The following is an 18987-nucleotide window of genomic DNA, read 5'->3' as shown; positions in this document are numbered from 1 at the left end:
ACACGCCCCTTGCGGCTTTTTATTGGTTATCCCTAGCGTCAATCACGCGCTTCTAGCCTTCTATTGGCCGGTTGTGACGCTGATTTGCAGATTTGTCTGAGCCGTAGCGGGTTCATTTATTAGTTTGAATTGCTGAGTGAAGTTGCGATATTTCGGGCGCCGTCAGTTATACCGGTGCCGGGACCGTGCACGGCGGTGCTGCCGGTGGAAAGCGGGTGTGTGACGTGTTTGTGTTCATTTTCAGCGTTCATGGCGGCTGCAGGCGGTGGAGAGGTGTACCCGACCTTGTGGGGCTTCAGTCCTGCCTTAGATCTTCAGACGCAGTGTAAGTGCGACACTATCAGGGGAGGGTGATAATCAGCCCACGTGGTTCACAGTGGGGTATGGCTGGGGGTCCTGTGTGCCCTCTGTGTAAGAGCACCCCACCCTGTCCACCCCCCCCAATCTGGAGGGTGCTCCCCACCTGTCCCTCCCTCGTGCCCCAATCTGCAGGGTGCCCCCCACCTGTCCCTCCCTCGTGCCCCAATCTGCAGGGTGCCCCCCACCTGTCCCTCCCTCGTGCCCCAATCTGGAGGGTGCCCCCCACCTGTCCCTCCCTCGTGCCCCAATCTGCAGGGTGCCCCCCACCTGTCCCTCCCTCGTGCCCCAATCTGCAGGGTGCCCCCCACCTGTCCCTCCCTCGTGCCCCAATCTGCAGGGTGCCCCCCACCTGTCCCTCCCTCGTGCCCCAATCTGGAAGGGTGTGCCCCCCACCTGTCCCTCCCTCGTGCCCCAATCTGGAAGGGTGTGCCCCCCACCTGTCCCTCCCTCGTGCCCCAATCTGGAGGGTGCTCCCCACCTGTCCCTCCCTCGTGCCCCAATCTGCAGGGTGCCCCCCACCTGTCCCTCCCTCGTGCCCCAATCTGGAAGGGTGTGCCCCCCACCTGTCCCTCCCTCGTGCCCCAATCTGGAAGGGTGTGCCCCCCACCTGTCCCTCCCTCGTGCCCCAATCTGGAAGGGTGTGCCCCCCACCTGTCCCTCCCTCGTGCCCCAATCTGCAGGGTGCCCCCCACCTGTCCCTCCCTCGTGCCCCAATCTGCAGGGTGCCCCCCACCTGTCCCTCCCTCGTGCCCCAATCTGCAGGGTGCCCCCCACCTGTCCCTCCCTCGTGCCCCAATCTGCAGGGTGCCCCCCACCTGTCCCTCCCTCGTGCCCCAATCTGCAGGGTGCCCCCCACCTGTCCCTCCCTCGTGCCCCAATCTGCAGGGTGCCCCCCACCTGTCCCTCCCTCGTGCCCCAATCTGCAGGGTGCCCCCCACCTGTCCCTCCCTCGTGCCCCAATCTGCAGGGTGCCCCCCACCTGTCCCTCCCTCGTGCCCCAATCTGCAGGGTGCCCCCCACCTGTCCCTCCCTCGTGCCCCAATCTGCAGGGTGCCCCCCACCTGTCCCTCCCTCGTGCCCCAATCTGCAGGGTGCCCCCCACCTGTCCCTCCCTCGTGCCCCAATCTGCAGGGTGCCCCCCACCTGTCCCTCCCTCGTGCCCCAATCTGCAGGGTGCCCCCCACCTGTCCCTCCCTCGTGCCCCAATCTGCAGGGTGCCCCCCACCTGTCCCTCCCTCGTGCCCCAATCTGCAGGTTGCCCCCCACCTGTCCCTCCCTCGTGCCCCAATCTGCAGGGTGCCCCCCACCTGTCCCTCCCTCGTGCCCCAATCTGCAGGGTGCCCCCCACCTGTCCCTCCCTCGTGCCCCAATCTGCAGGGTGCCCCCCACCTGTCCCTCCCTCGTGCCCCAATCTGCAGGGTGCCCCCCACCTGTCCCTCCCTCGTGCCCCAATCTGCAGGGTGCCCCCCACCTGTCCCTCCCTCGTGCCCCAATCTGCAGGGTGCCCCCCACCTGTCCCTCCCTCGTGCCCCAATCTGCAGGGTGCCCCCCACCTGTCCCTCCCTCGTGCCCCAATCTGCAGGGTGCCCCCCACCTGTCCCTCCCTTGTGCCCCAATCTGCAGGGTGCCCCCCACCTGTCCCTCCCTCGTGCCCCAATCTGCAGGGTGCCCCCCACCTGTCCCTCCCTCGTGCCCCAATCTGCAGGGTGCCCCCCACCTGTCCCTCCCTCGTGCCCCAATCTGCAGGGTGCCCCCCACCTGTCCCTCCCTCGTGCCCCAATCTGCAGGGTGCCCCCCACCTGTCCCTCCCTCGTGCCCCAATCTGCAGGGTGCCCCCCACCTGTCCCTCCCTCGTGCCCCAATCTGCAGGGTGCCCCCCACCTGTCCCTCCCTCGTGCCCCAATCTGCAGGGTGCCCCCCACCTGTCCCTCCCTCGTGCCCCAATCTGCAGGGTGCCCCCCACCTGTCCCTCCCTCGTGCCCCAATCTGCAGGGTGCCCCCCACCTGTCCCTCCCTCGTGCCCCAATCTGCAGGGTGCCCCCCACCTGTCCCTCCCTCGTGCCCCAATCTGCAGGGTGCCCCCCACCTGTCCCTCCCTCGTGCCCCAATCTGCAGGGTGCCCCCCACCTGTCCCTCCCTCGTGCCCCAATCTGCAGGGTGCCCCCCACCTGTCCCTCCCTCGTGCCCCAATCTGCAGGGGTGCCCCCCACCTGTCCCTCCCTCGTGCCCCAATCTGCAGGGGTGCCCCCCACCTGTCCCTCCCTCGTGCCCCAATCTGCAGGGGTGCCCCCCACCTGTCCCTCCCTCGTGCCCCAATCTGGAGGGGTGCTCACCTGTCCCTCCCTCGTGCCCCAATCTGGAGGGGTGTGCACTCCACCTGTCCCTCCCTCGTGCCCCAATCTGGAGGGGTGCGCATCCCCCCACCTGTCCCTCCCTCGTGCCCCAATCTGGAGGGGGTGCGCACCCCCCACCTGTCCCTCCCTTCTGCCCCAATCTGGAGGGGTGCGCATCCCCCCACCTGTCCCTCCCTCGTGCCCCAATCTGGAGGGGGTGCGCACCCCCCACCTGTCCCTCCCTTCTGCCCCAATCTGGAGGGGTGCGCATCCCCCCACCTGTCCCTCCCTCGTGCCCCAATCTGGAGGGGGTGCGCACCCCCCACCTGTCCCTCCCTTCTGCCCCAATCTGGAGGGGGTGCGCATCCCCCACCTGTCCCTCCCTCCTGCCCCAATCTGGAGGGGTGCGCACACCCCCATCAATTTCCATTCTCCTTTGCTGGCTGTCAGTGAATGGATCCCCCCCCCAGTTATGAGGTAGAATATCCATCCAGGTTCAGGAAGGGCACATGCTATGTAGCTTGTTGCGGGGGGGCTGGTTGCTGAGACCCCATATTAATCACTGGACAAGGCTCGGTCACAAGCTCTCGGCTGAGGCTCCTGTTACATGGTGGGCCGTGGTTGGGCTTCATTCAGACATTGGATATAAAATGTCTTTCATCATCATCATCATCATCGTTGTTGGGTGAGTTTGGTCAGTGACCGTTTTACCATCAAGTTTGGCAGAAAACAAAAATGGAGGTTTCTCGAGCTCTACGAAGGCAAGACCGCACACAGACGGCATCTCAAGGCGGTCTTTTATTTTTATTTTTTTTCACAGATGCATAAACTTGCGTTGTTGTTTGGTCCATGACTTGGATCAGATTCTGACTTGTCTCGGTGACTTTGTGACTCGGTCTGATAAGATACATGGACTGTGAGTACAGTAGGTGCGAGTTCTACACAGAACTGGTGCGTCTGAATGCGGCCTGATCTAGAAGACTGGCTGGACACTGGGGTGTTGGAGTGTCCAGGTGGGAGATCCTACAAGGAGATCTTGGTGGATTCCCAACAAAGCTGCAGCAAGAAGTAAAAGTAAGGCTGGGATCACGATCTGGATATGGACCCCAATGCCCAGTATCACAGCTGGGTTCCCAACCATAAGCCTTGTATGGGGATGGACAACTCTACAGCCGTGCAACGCTGGGGTCCTGGTTTCAGATCCCACCAAGGACAACATCTGCAAGTCGTTTGTATGATCTCCCCATGTTTGTGTGGGTTTTCTCCTACATTAAGACATACTGATAGGGAACTTATACTGTGAGCCCAATGGGGACAGAGGCAACGTCTGTAAAGCGCTGTGGAGTTATTTACGCCATATAAGTGATTACAATAAATTGTGTCCAATAGACCATAAGTTTTGGTTAAAATTGCAGCTCATGAAATCTGCTTATGGTCACCTATCTGCAAAGGAAGGGGGCGAACGGAATACGAAATACAGACGAACACTTTGAGGGGGTAAAAGATAATTGGAGTTCATTTGAACACCGTTTAGATTGGGTCTTGTCCGTTGGGGTTTGTCTTAAAGGTGTATTAATGAGAATTCAGTAGCAACCTCTGAATGTATTGCAGTGTGAACAGGGCCTAAGGCCTTATTTAGGCTACGTTCACATTTGCGTTGTTGGGCGCAGCGTCGTCGACTCATGCGCCCCTATCTTTAACATGGGGTGGCGCATGGACATGCGCCGATATGCGTTGTATTGCGTTTTACGACGCATGCGTCATATTGACGCACAGACAGGGCACAGAGGTTGCTACTTGTAGCGTTTTCCCTGCACCGAAATTCCTGCTCTGTACGATCTTATGACAACGCATGCATCGCAAAACGCTGCGTTGTGTACATGCGTTGTTGGTTGTGTCGTCAACGCTGCGCCCAACAACGCAAATGTGAATGTAGCCTTACACGTCTCTTCAAAACAGACAGCACACGGATACAAAATGGAGGACGTCCTGGTGCTGTCCGCTTGAAACATGAACCCATTTATTAGAAAGGAGGAAGGGTGAGTTTGATGTATGAATCTTCCACTTTTTTTTTTTTTTCCACCCCAATTGAGATTCAAAAAGCCTGGTGGTGACACATGTGAATGAGATCTTGGTCATCCATAGGAAACTACAGCGCCACACCATCCTTGGTGGCTCAAGTGCTTGAGGTCACCGTGAGCTTGTATGTGACTTTGTGCTAGATACTGCTTGGTTCTCTGGGGCTGGAGGCGGCTCTTGGTTCTCTGGGGCTGGAGGCGGCTCTTGGTTCTCTGGGGCTGGAGGCGGCTCTTGGTTCTCTGGGGGCTGGAGGCGGCTCTTGGTTCTCTGGGGCTGGAGGCGGCTCTTGGTTCTCTGGGGCTGGAGGCGGCTCTTGGTTCTCTGGGGCTGGAGGCAGCTCTTGGTTCTCTGGGGCTGGAGGCGGCTCTTGGTTCTCTGGGGCTGGAGGCGGCTCTTGGTTCTCCGGGGGGCTGGAGGCGGCTCTTGGTTCTCCGGGGGGCTGGAGGCGGCTCTTGGTTCTCTGGGGCTGGAGGCGGCTCTTGGTTCTCCGGGGGGCTGGAGGCGGCTCTTGGTTCTCCGGGGGGCTGGAGGCGGCTCTTGGTTCTCTGGGGCTGGAGGCGGCTCTTGGTTCTCCGGGGGGCTGGAGGCAGCTCTTGGTTCTCCGGGGGGCTGGAGGCAGCTCTTGGTTCTCTGGGGCTGGAGGCGGCTCTTGGTTCTCTGGGGCTGGAGGCGGCTCTTGGTTCTCCGGGGGGCTGGAGGCAGCTCTTGGTTCTCCGGGGGGCTGGAGGCGGCTCTTGGTTCTCCGGGGGGCTGGAGGCGGCTCTTGGTTCTCCGGGGGGCTGGAGGCGGCTCTTGGTTCTCTGGGGCTGGAGGCGGCTCTTGGTTCTCCGGGGGGCTGGAGGCAGCTCTTGGTTCTCCGGGGGGCTGGAGGCAGCTCTTGGTTCTCTGGGGCTGGAGGCGGCTCTTGGTTCTCTGGGGCTGGAGGCGGCTCTTGGTTCTCCGGGGGGCTGGAGGCAGCTCTTGGTTCTCCGGGGGGCTGGAGGCGGCTCTTGGTTCTCTGGGGCTGGAGGCGGCTCTTGGTTCTCTGGGGCTGGAGGCGGCTCTTGGTTCTCCGGGGGCTGGAGGCGGCTCTTGGTTCTCTGGGGCTGGAGGCGGCTCTTGGTTCTCTGGGGCTGGAGGCGGCTCTTGGTTCTCTGGGGCTGGAGGCGGCTCTTGGTTCTCCGGGGGGCTGGAGGCGGCTCTTGGTTCTCCGGGGGGCTGGAGGCGGCTCTTGGTTCTCCGGGGGGCTGGAGGCGGCTCTTGGTTCTCCGGGGGGCTGGAGGCGGCTCTTGGTTCTCCGGGGGGCTGGAGGCGGCTCTTGGTTCTCCGGGGGGCTGGAGGCGGCTCTTGGTTCTCCGGGGGGCTGGAGGCGGCTCTTGGTTCTCCGGGGGGCTGGAGGCGGCTCTTGGTTCTCCGGGGGGCTGGAGGCGGCTCTTGGTTCTCCGGGGGGCTGGAGGCGGCTCTTGGTTCTCCGGGGGGCTGGAGGCGGCTCTTGGTTCTCCGGGGGGCTGGAGGCGGCTCTTGGTTCTCCGGGGGGCTGGAGGCGGCTCTTGGTTCTCCGGGTGTGCTCCAAAAGGCTCAAACGTTTCATTTGGGTCAGAATCCTTAATGTTCAACTATGATATAACGTGTCCCTGTTCTGATATGCTATAATTATACAGGGATGCATATATTTTTTTTTTCTGCTATGCAGTAAACACAATTCTTTGTTTTTACATGTAGGTTTGCAGAATACCTTTGAACACTTATCAGCTTGTGACGATATACCGGAGCTGAATATTCTGCTGGTGGGATGTGGCGATGGGCGACATCTTCTGAAAACCATCTGCCAGGCACGTCGCTGGCCACAGAGGAGGCTTAATGTGAGGATCCCATAGTGCAAGGCTGCACAGATTATCCGCTTCGTTGTCCTCTTATTACCCTTTTTTTGTGGCTTTCTGATCTCTAAAGTGTAGAGAAATTGTGGGGGGAAAAAACTCTCAATTCTGACATTTTGTTTTTTGGGAATTTGTTCTTGCGCTGTACATTGTGTGGTAAAAATGAACTGACAAAATGATTCTGCTACAGTGACCCCAAACACATGTCCAGGGTTTTGTTTTTTTACATTTTTGTGGTGAAATAAAACCAGAAGTCTGGGGGGTTGTGCCTTCCGTGACCCGAAATGTTTCATTTCCCTCTTGATGGGGCTGTGTAAGGACTTACTTTTTTGCAGGGCCATATTGTGTGTTTATTGATACCATTTTGGGATAGATATGACGTTTTGATCGCCTGTTACAGCATTTTTTTTTTTGTGGCATCGCACAAAAAACGTAAATTTTGGTGTTCTTGAAATTTTTCCCGTTTACAGATTGGGTTAGTTAGTGGTGTTTTTTTTTTATGTATTTTGAGCACACTTTTCTGAATACGGCAATACCATATGTACATTTTATTTTTAATGGGTGGATAATGGATTTTTTATTTTTCACTGTATTTATTAGTCCCCTTAGGGGACTTGAAGCTGCGATAGTCTCATCGCTTTTTCTATACACAGCAAGACTACGGTATTTCTGTAAATAGTAAAAATGACGGTCTCCTTTGAAGCCTGGCCACAGAAAGGGTTAATGACAAGCATGGAGGTCTTTCAACAGAGACCCCTGGCTGTCATATGAATAAACCAGAGACCCCGCGATCACTAATCCTTCTTTATAGTTTTCCTTGTGTAATATTACAATAAGCATCACATCTCTATATACATGTGCCGTTCTTCTTTTCTAGTTCTTCATCATTGAGAGTGACCTGGAGCTTGTCGCGCGACAAATCTTGTTTTTGACTTTGGCGCTGGAAAATCCAGAACAAATGGGTTTACAAGGTAACATTAGGCGACCTTCAGCGGGCCCCTGCCCGTCATAACAACTAATTGGCCTCCGCGATCCCATCAGCAATGAGGGCCAATGTGCTCCTGCAAGCTGTCCATTTAAATGGCTCTAGATCCAGTCTAGTGTATATTGCAGGTCAATACGCCATATACCTGCCCCTGACTTGGGATTTAATATTATCTCCTAGGTCAGATAGTGACCGGAAAAAAAGATTAAAAAAAAAAAAAATCTCTCCAATTGGAAACTTATTGTGTGAAATCTGAATTGCAAATTTAGTTCTAAGATGTAAAATATAGATTGCCTGTAATCTATATATATATATATATATATATAAATTTTTTTTTTTTTTTTTTTTTTATTTTCCCAGAGAAGTGCGAAATGTTTCTTGAGCTGTTTGGTAACAGCATGGTCCGTAGTAAGACGGCAGCGTACCTACAAGACAGATGTGAGCGGTTTATTAAATTTGTCACAGACCCAGAGTACCAGCAGAGGACCCTCCCTTTGCTGAATATGACCTCTATCAAGGTAGGTCCATAGTAGATTTAGGCCCGGACCTGGTCTCTTTCAATTAAGTCCTGTACGTGTGCCTAGGACTTGGGTTTGAGAACCGGATCGGCTAGGGCGTTAGTATAATGGTGAAATAAATTCTCCATAAAACGGAGAAATACACAATGGTCACTCTGAGACCATTTAATGTCTCATTTCTATAATTTATCAAACCATCCTGCAATCTATACTAGGCGATCAATGTATCACACTCCATTCTGCACCTCCTGGTAATTTATGGGAATGGGCTCCTTCGTAGATACTTTTTTTTTTTTTTTCTTTTGCATAAAAGCTAAAAATAACAAGGAGATATATATATATATATATATATATATATATATATATATATATATATATATATATATATATATATATATATATATATATATATATATATATATATATATATTCGATCACCATTAATATTTATTTACTCTCTTTATATTCCACCATCATATTTCACAGGACTTTACAGACCTCATCACTGTCCCCATGGGGGCTCACAATCTAAATACCCCATCATTATTGTCTTTGAGAGGAAACCCGTGCAGAACATTCTCCTTGCAGGGCTTGTCCTTGGCAGGATTTGAACCCAGGACCCCAGCAGTGCCCTCCTATTTCTTTTGTCCTCTTTAGCTTATGGTTGCATCTCTTTAACATATGCATTAAAGGGGTTTTCTACTACTGACAATCCTGTCTCCATTCAGCATGAACAATTAAGGGTTCATTCAGACATCAGATTTTCTTGCATATGAGACAATATGACCTATTATTCTGATCCTCCAATCGAAATTGGACAGGTCTCCGTGATTTTCGAAAAATCAAGAATGTCCCCCGTAGAGTATCACCTGTATGAGTGCTATCTGTCAAAATCGCTAGCCGGTACACACACAATTCTATCTTGCCCACGCACCGTCATCCCCCATGTCCCCCCTTGCGGCAGAAAGCTCCAAATTAAGTCCCACAAATAAAACATGTCAAAACTGAGCAAAAATTAAGAAAAATATTGTGTTAAATATAACTCCTCGCCTTTGTGTTTTCTCTTCATTCATTTGCCCGTATTGATTGCGTCCATTGTTCCTCACGCTCAGCTCCTCTTACTATCACAGACCAGTTAGTTCCTTTCCAGCTTTGTTTTATTAATGAAGACTTTGCTTTCATCTTCTCATAAGAATGGACCAACGAGGCTTTCATCAGCGCCAAATGGGGCGTTATTTGTTCCTAGCACGTCCAGTATATGACGAGGGTTCAGCCACTGCTCCCTAAATGCTTGTTCATCGGGCAAAATACTTGACTGATACTCAAAAACCTTATGGGTGTAATTAATGGACCGTTGAGACTGACACAGGTCTTGGGTTTTACACATTTTGCTCCTTAAGTGTTATAAGTAGTTATAAACCCTTCATAAGATTTTTAACTTTTATTGATATACATCAAGTTTACATAGACTCAATATTTACAGTTGACCCTTTTTTACCTTGAGAATAACCTTTTAGCTTACACTGATCTTGACCCATTTTATAAAAAAAAAAAAAAAGCCAAGTTGCAATATAAAAATACAGTATTGATTGTCGGATAACAGTCCATGAAGTGGCTAAGGATTGTTTCCTTGTGGGGTTGGATAAGGAGGAAGAGAATTCGTAGAATCCTAGAGTTGGAAGGGACCTCGGTGGACATCGTGTCCAACCACCTGCTCAATGCAATGGTGTCAGCTAGGAAACATCTGCGATAATTCTTTTTGATTTACACTTATTTTTTTTTTTCTCTGTACAGTTTAAAGAAATGGATGTTTTGGAAAATATTTTTAAGTTCTGGCAAACGGCTGAGGCAAAGCTCTTTCCTATCGAGAGGTATTGGGACGTGAAGAACCGTCAGCTTTTGGGCAAACGCTACGACTCCAGGAGAGGAGCCTATGACTGGGATTTAAACATGAAACTGCATGATCGCGGGGTGAGTTCTTCTTGTTATTCACTAGTTCATGTTCCCAGACACACCTTCATGGCGAGAAGGATGGAAGCGGTCGCCTCTCTCGGCAGCTCATCCCCCATTAAATTCCACATGCCTGATCCTCCTTCTCGTCAGTGGAAAGCTTTCCAGCCAACCCACAGATAAGGACATATTCAGCCGACACTGACCTTGTGTATGAGGCCATCTCTACATTGTGAAGGTCATACTTTTATGCAATGAGGTTGGATATCTTATTGATTGCTGTTGACGTGTCTTGCAGGCGGCCGTGATTGGGGCCGCGGAGTACAATCGCTGGAGAGAGAAAGGTGTTGCATTTATGACACGTGAAGGAACCTATGATGTCCCTAATAAGACTCTGGCTTCTCATATGGCTGTGACACATGTGAGTATTCGGATATTATCGCCTGTATTCCCAGGGTTGTATATAGATGTATTGGTCATTTCATGTATTATGTCACACATCAGCCTACTAGACCCTAATGGACATTATCAAGAATAACTTCAATGATGTATTTCCTTCCAGTGACTTAAAGATATTCTTAAGTGCAAAGACGACCTACTGTTAATGACGTTTGTGTTAAAGGGCTATCACTTGATGGACCATTGATCGGTAGACCAAGATACTGAACTGTCAGCACCACGAACGCCCCAGTTCTCCATTCATTTCACTAATCCAATGTTCAGAGGTTTTCATCTATCTTGTGGATAAGTGAGAGGTTTCAAAGTGTGCGTGTGTATTAGTGGTATTCTCATGTTTAGTTTTGGGTGCTTATATTAAGGGGTTTTCCAGTTTCAGAAAACCTCTATTCCCCAAAACAAATTGTGCTTTACTTCTCCTTCCCAGTTTCAGCGCTGAATCTTCCAATGTCTTATTGTCTGCAGTGCTGAGCTCACTGATTGGCTGCAGCCAATCTGTGAGCTCAGCGGCTCTGCCTGTGTAGATACCACGAGCCGCTTAACTCACTGGCTGTAGTGCTGTCAATAGCACAGCGGTGCTACAGACCAAAACAATCAGTGAGTCAGTGGCCTGTGACATCAATACGGACCGAACATCTGGGCTTTCTGATTGGCTGCAGCACTGTTGATGGGATGTTGGCGCCGCAAACGGGGAGCAGCAGTGGAGACTTGGACCAGCAAGGGGTGAGTTAAGGGTTTGGTATGACTTTCCCTGGAAAATCGGAGACAGAAATCCTAGTATCGCCATTGATATAAGGTGGTGATCGCAACGCCTCCCTCCCTGCACAGTGACCTCTGCACAGGACACTGAACGCGCTCAGTGCTCTTTCTGGCTGTAAACAAAATTCCCGATCCTGTGAATGTATAAAGATAAAGTCCAAAAAAGGAAAAAAAAATACTTTAGTTAGAAAATGGTGTCCAAGGTTTTTAATTGGGTACAAAACCCCCTGAACATATATGTATTCTGTTCCATCTGAGCTTGGAGCAGTCGTCGGTGTTCTTTAAATCCATCCCGGCCCTGTCCTCAGCAGTAATAAAGCCTCTCTATTTCTGAAGTCCTTATCAGTTTTGTGATTAGATTTACTTGGAGACCTGGATCTTTCTAGAGACAAAATTATCTTCATTGACTGGGAAACCGAGGCTGATTATGAGGCCACTTCAGCGGCTCTGTGGGGCCCATTAGCAGCTGGTTTATCTCCTGAACTAAATATATCGCACTTTGCATTCATTTGAATGATTGCTGGGAGTCGCGAGGATGCAGACGTGCCGGATAATCCAGCATACTCCCGGCAATATTGGCAGACTTGTCTCCATCTCTGAAGGAGACTCCTTTGTATGCATCATTAAGAATTTTGGTCGCCTGTACCATGATGGCCACAGTCGCACCTTCTTACATTTCTGTAGCTAAATACATGCCAGCGGTGACACATTTTGTGTAGTCTGTAGCGATGAGAGAATGTGCTCGGATAAGGTGTTATCTGAGCATGCCCAAATGTTAATACCATGTTAGAGTCCACGCAGCTGTTCAACAGCCGCAACACATGCAGGGATTTCCTAACAGGCATTTCCTGCATAGGTGACGTCTGATGACCAGCCGTGGGAACTCGAACATAGAGTATCTCTAATACTATTCGCACTCGCACATGCTCGGATAACACCTTATCCCAGCACACTTGCTCGTCACTATTCTGGTATTGGTTTTATACCCCTGTCCAGGGAGCCGCTGACGTGCGGTGAAAGCATATACTCATCTACAGGACCCGCTGCTATTCCAGTACCCTCCACCCATGACCCCACTGGTGTCCTCCCTTCCTCTAATGGCTTGAACGGACTCATGACCACTCCTGTCAATCTGTGGCCACATCTGTAACAAAATCGTCACCACTGCAGTCACTAATTTTGCTGCAGCGGTTATTTGCCACTCAACCCAGAGTATCTGACCGTTGCTGTCTTGAAAACTTGTTTAGCCCCGGCTTGCGCGGGAGTTTAGCCCCGGCTTGCACGGAAGGTTAGCATTTCTACTCGGTCTCATTTAGCAACCTTCTTGTTGGGTCCTAGAGATTCGGGAAGGTACAAGCTCGAGGATACTGGGGGGATATTATCACTGGTCCTTTCATAGCGTATGGGATCGAAACGGAGGAGAAGAGCTTGTTGAAGACTTCTAATGGTGTGTATACAAAGGTAGGACATGGCTTCCTTACATAACATATTTTTTTATCATACATCCTTTTTCATTATGTGGGATTACTTTAATATACTCTAAACCCTATAATTTGTGAAACCCTGCAATAAAATGCTTTATGTGAATTTGGGAAAAAAAATGCATAGTTATTAAATTCCTTTTTAATTAGCAAATCACACTAGTACATTTGTGTAGAAAGCGCACAAAGGTTATCCATCTAGATAAAACAAGCATCATTTGCTAATTAATTCACTTTATTTTTAGTTATTTCCATTCTTTGTCAACCCCTTGACATGTGACTTAGAAGTCTGGTGGAGGTGTATGGGGTCAGGGCAGGTGCCGGCTGTGTCATACATACGGCAGCGACTGGAGATTTGAGTATTGTGATCCCAGCTGGGTTCCCAATTTTCCCGCAGTCGCTCAACGACATAAAACATTGGGCCCGTCCGCATATAACCATTTAGAATGTCTTGCAGAATCGTCATAGACTCTGCGTAAAAAAGGAAAAGATGGTTTATTACTTTTGTGGTCGCCGGTTTTGTATTCAGTTTATTAAACACTGATGCTTCTTCCCTTACCATGTGATCTCCGGGAAGAGATAGGAGCTACTGGGTCTGAAAAATAAAAAAAACTCTGCGTAGCTGTGCAGATACTAAGCTGAATTGTCCCTGTTACAGGGCTAATATATCAGCCCCAGTTACAGGGGAAATCTGCAACAAAAATGTATTTAAATTCGTTTCATGAATTTATCAGGGGGCATAATGAGTAAACTAGATGCATGTTCAATGCATAAACATTTCTACGGACTAGGAAACTCCAAAGATATTTTTAAAATTGCATCTTGTAATTGTGCTCTTGCAGGGTTGTACAGAGAGAGTGTGAAAAATTAGACTTATTTCTTTGTTTAATTTTTTACTTTTTTTTTTTTTCAAATACCTTCCAACAATAAATAAATTGGGCCCAACTTATTTCAAAACAAAAGGCTAAAAAATTGGAGCGCACTTACCAACAACAATCGAAAATATTCCTGATCACGAACGTGGGACAATTTATTGGGTTTGGACTGTTTAACGAAGTGCTAACCAAGATGACCCCTCGTCCTTATGTACAGACCTCCACTTAAAAAAAATTAGTAGTTTTGGGAGCCCCGCTCTTTAATATTACAACTAGCTGATTTCCTTGGGTAAAGAATTACTTGGTTCCAAAGTCTTTATTTGGGTTTTCCAAAGATGGCCGTATCACTGATTTTTGCACTTTTCTTGTATTTTGCCATAGACTGCTCAAGATTTGTCTCAACACAACATCACCTCAATGTTTCACGAATTGATGACTGGACAGAAATATTCAGACGAAGAGAAGCTCGCAGAAGAGTGCAATGTTGCCGGCCCATCTACCGTCCGAGAAGAGGATGAATCCAAGGAGAAAATGGCTGAGAATGTGGAGGATGAGAAACATGGTGATGCTACAAGTAAGACTCAGATCAGGCCACGCTAGAATGAACTGCATAACCCCCATGTACAGGAACTGAGCTTTACATTTTGATTTTCTAGATTATTTCCACGTGGACAACGTGGTAATCCATCTCCTACCTCTTAGCTGGGTGAGCGATCTTCATCACAAGAGCAAATTCCTTAATCTCTTCAACGTCGTCTCCTTCTCCTGCAGGTAATCCACCGTGCTGACATTGGCATAAAAGCCAATATTCTGATAATCAGTTATTCACATTAGATACATGGGGTCCGATCAGTGATCACCAGAACTGGCTTGTCCTAAATTCCCCGTAGGAAAGGTGGTGCGCCCCTATAGACTGTGATGGGAGCTGTAACACACGGGCTGAATTCTCACTGCTCCATTCACATTACTGGATTTGGGACCCCAAATACGGCTCATCTGTGGTGGGCCACACAGCGGGACATCCAGTGATCTACCGTCCAATGATTGCAACTGTAATACCCCTTGACTGTTACGTATGGAGTCTGTAACATGGTCTCCCTACTCTCCAGAATTGTGGGCATATAGTAAATGCTACAGACGTGATGAATGACTGACTGTATCCCTCTGTTTTAGCATGGTTCACCACCTGACTGCAGACTACAAGCTGATCACAGCCAGGAAAGCGACTCTGATCATAGAATTAACAAAGTAAGTTTATTTTACTTGTCTGGAGATGATCTTGTCGGGACTCTGTCTTATGGAGGTGGTCGTGAAATCCACGTTGCCTCTTCGGTGCACACTTTCGACATGCAGCATTGGTATCCCAAGAAGGACAACCTAAACATGCAGTTCGTATCCTGTCTCCAGATAACACTCGTGGGTTAATTTTATTATAAAGAAATTGACCCTGAGGTTTGAGGTTACGATCCTCTCTAGAGAGGGGTGTTTTTACATTTGGAGTAAGTAGCAAAATACATAAGATGACTACAAAATAACAAACGTGAATGAGGATTATAACAATACTCATGGTATTTGCACCTTTAATGGGTATGTCCGGGACTTTCTAAAAAAAAGTGCCTAAGCCCTAACTTACAGGTAGTTGCTACTTACCTGCCTGTTGTACCAGGTGCCACTTCTTCCCCAGCGCAGACCGCTCCTGCCAGAGATTCTGCTGACGTCACACTGACAGAGCGGCGGATTCTTTTTTGTTGACAGGACAGAATGCTCCACGTTTTTCTGCAGCCTAATTGGGGGATCTGGCTATCAGAATGACGTAGAGCAGAAAAGAGTTTGTCAAAGAGGCAGCTGAATCTCTGGCAGGAGCGGTCTGCGCTGGGGAGAACTTCCCCTGGCACAACAGGCAGGCTGGCAGCACTTACATGCCTGTTAGTGCTTAGGCACACTTTGTTTTTCAGACCGTCCCAGATATTCCCTGTTAAATGGAGTCACAATGACTGTTCAAACCAAGCACATGCGCTCGTCGCTCCCATGGCATAGCCAAACTGTGCAGTGCAGCTTCCCATCTCTTGGCCTTCTGAGATAAATGGAAAACGAGTAGTTAGGAATGTGCACTGACTAGGTCATTGGTGCATCGAGCACCTGTGTTTGGTTTGTAAAGTAATTTTGTTCTGACACTCTTTACAATCCTGTTGCCCTTTTCTAATGCTTTCCTCTTACTCCCGATTCCCAAAGCAGTTGACTAGGAATCATTTTTTTTTTTTAAAAAGCCTCTAGTGTCACAGCTCTGTAGCTTGTTAATTTCCCATGTACAGCAATGGACTTCATGAACCAGGCTGGTTTTCGAGTTTTGTATTTTGTTCCTAGGTTCATGGTGGATCTCCATGGGGACAAGGTTAAAAGCTATATATCTATAATAAGGAAAGTTGCAGAGGAATCCGGATTTGTGACCACAGAAGACATAGACTGGAAGAGAGATTACATTGCCAGATTTGAGCGCCTGGACGATTGTGACAAAGACCAGAAAGCAGCGTAGAAATATTTCATGCCGATATGTGAACTTTGCTACTCCATCCAGATGTACCGACGTATTACTGCTAGAGCGGACTGCCCTGTTGTATTGCAATAGACCAAAGATCTGCTGGCCATCTTGTATCTGTATAATGCAGGTAGCAAACTGGCCGGCAGGAGCAGCCAAGAAGATAGATGGCTTTATGCCAAAGGTTCTGGTATTTATCTAAAATTCCTGCTCATTAAAGGGATTTTCCTACCAATGAATCATGGGATTTCTGATAAATTTGTTTGCTGGGAGCCCCACACTGAAGACCCCCACCATAGTCTCCTCTCTGGGGTTGAATGGAGTACAATGTGATGTGTAGATTAGGACCTTTATCTTAAAATCACTGGGGGGGGGGGTCTCTGGTGGGACCCTGGCAATCAGTCATTTATAACCTATCCTGTGTACAGATAAGCATCTTTCCTGGGAGTGGTCTTTAGTAACAGGTTTGTCCATCCACTTCACTCCTAAGCCCCCACTAAGCAAGGATTTGGGTCCAGAACTTGCTACACAATCCGGTTCATATAGGGCCCACATTGCCCGGACTGACTCTACATCCCCTGACTTGAATTTACATCCTCATAGGCATCATTGAATTTGTTTGTTCAGGTCCAGAGACCTACGGTCAGTACACGGACCCTAAAATATGGCTGGCTTATACTGATTTCCATCCTAAAAATTTTAGATCCATGTGCTGAACTCCTCCAGCAGGCAGAGAACATAGTCAACATGACCTCTAACTTTAAAGAGCCAACTTCAGATGGCCATTGATGTCCAACAATTTGGCCACGTTGTCGGAAGAGGGCAATAGCAGACAGTCCTTAATAAAATTCACTGATTTCATTCATTTTTCCTCCCTCTAAGCAGAATCTACAGTCTGTGCTTATTCTCACCCCTGAGCACAGAATTGGTATGTGAGTTATCTATGATGGCCCCATCAATTGTCTCCTTTTCTGCTGGAGAACAGTTCACTGGATATTGGCCTACTGGAAGCAGAAGCCTTTGTGGAAGGTCACCACCAGTGAGACCATTGGTTTTTTTTTTTTTTTCTGATGTCACAGGCTGGCATATGGATAGGTACATCTACTTTTGAGGATCCTGGGGGTCTCGGCCCACAAGTTTGACATGGATGTAGACTCACATCTACAGGTTTTGAGCGGACCTCTACTTCTGTATTCATTGTAATTTTCACTTTTTCATTTGTTCTTCTGTATAGAAATGTTAGTATGACAACCCACAGCAGGAGCCGGCTGTAATCTTTCTGTGGAGTGTCTATATTACTAAGGTTTATACTAACTGGCCCTATTTATCTCGTTATTTATTTAATATTTTTTTTTTTTTTTTACTAGTTCCTTTTCAAGTTTTACGTAATAAAAAATTAATGTGAATTGTTCATACAATGTGTACACTGTGTCTCAATCCAACTTGTTTCCATCATTACTTTAGAATCCATAAGTAAATGTAGCTTAAACCTGATGAAGCTTGTGTACTTATTTCAAATATCCACATACAGAATGGCTGTACAATCCTGATCTAGAAATGTGTACTTTGAGGCCAGCTAAATGAAACTAGAGATCTCAAGAGTCCAAGCGTGTATAGTCTTTGCCCATCCAGATTAACTGACAATTGAAGCTTGTACTGTGCAGTGTGAGATTCCACAGCAGCAGTGAGGAGGTACACTGAGAAACTAAGGAATCGGGCTAAGTGGGTGGTAGACAGTTCAAAATTCTAGAAAAGGTTGTACAGCTATTCTATTGAAAGTACATCAGGCTCATCAGATATAAGATCCGTGTAATATTGTATCCAGTTTGAATTGAGTAATCTGGTCATCAGTCAGTTTAAAATAGTCAATTACATTTTCCAGGACGTCCTGCTCCTCCTTGCCGTGACAGGAAACACGAGAGTTTAAAAGTCTGGTCCCACCCCCAATTCCTCAGTGTTTTTCCTGTCCCTGCATGGAGGGACACTCGAGAAGAGCTGCGCAAGCTTACCGAGCTCAGGGGGATCATGCAGCCCGCCAATATCCTTCCCCCTGTCAAGAGACTCGGGGTCGAAACTTCCCAAGGGGGAGTCCCTCTACCCCAAAGGCCTGGAGCAGTATGAGGCTCTGAGATAGGGCCGTTCATCCCGATGGGAGGCTCTTGGCTCAGGACGCGGTGCCGCAAGGATAGAGATCCGGTGAGGAGCGTTTCATGCAGTCAGCGAGGGGGTGCTGTCCTGGCTACGCTACATCCAGCGTGACACACTGTGTTTCTGAGCGGCCTCCGGTATCTCTGTGTCGTCACTTCTGGTATCGTCCATACTGGTAATGTCCCTTCCGGTGACGCGCTGAAAGCGGGATTGAGGGAGCGTTCCAGTGGTGGAACGCATAGCAGCATGGTTGCTACCTTTGATGGCGTCCAGCTTCTTGCTGGGGTGTTCTTGGCTAGCCAGCATCAGCCTATGGAAGAAGACATGATTGAGGAGTAGGTACGCCTTGTGCAGTCCACCCTCACCTCAGACAAAAACCCCTGCACGCCTTCTAGCCTATTACTCCCTATCTTTTGTTGTTTAGGATAAGGGAAGCCCTGCTGCTCCCTCGGACACAGCTAAAAAACCCGGCAAAGCCTCGGTGATGTCCTGTATGCCATGTAAAACTTCCAGACTCCCATGGCAAAACACTCTGCACCTTGTATTTCAAAGGTCATGAAGGATGAGCAGTCATCGCTGCTTTCAGAGATGAGATTCCTAAGGCTACGTTCACATTGGCGTTCCGCCAATGTGCGTCGCTGTTGCGCCGGT

General features: G+C 49.2%; 1 protein-coding gene across 1 annotated transcript; it reads left to right on the top strand.

The window, feature by feature from the left end:
• The first annotated feature begins 62 nt into the window (after window positions 1-62).
• On the top strand, window positions 63-17682 carry DNAAF3 (dynein axonemal assembly factor 3). Its single transcript, XM_069741446.1, has 11 exons — window positions 63-325; window positions 6474-6613; window positions 7506-7599; window positions 7974-8131; window positions 9926-10102; window positions 10380-10502; window positions 12635-12757; window positions 14034-14226; window positions 14309-14423; window positions 14826-14900; window positions 16017-17682. The coding sequence occupies exons 1-11, from the start codon at window positions 250-252 to the stop codon at window positions 16183-16185; spliced, it is 1443 nt and encodes a 480-aa protein (XP_069597547.1). The 5' UTR covers window positions 63-249; the 3' UTR covers window positions 16186-17682.
• Window positions 17683-18987: the final 1305 nt, after the last annotated feature.

This window comes from Ranitomeya imitator, chromosome 10 (assembly GCF_032444005.1).
Source record: "Ranitomeya imitator isolate aRanImi1 chromosome 10, aRanImi1.pri, whole genome shotgun sequence".
NCBI classification, from domain to species: domain Eukaryota; kingdom Metazoa; phylum Chordata; class Amphibia; order Anura; family Dendrobatidae; genus Ranitomeya; species Ranitomeya imitator.
This window is presented reverse-complemented; position numbering and strand designations above follow the sequence as displayed.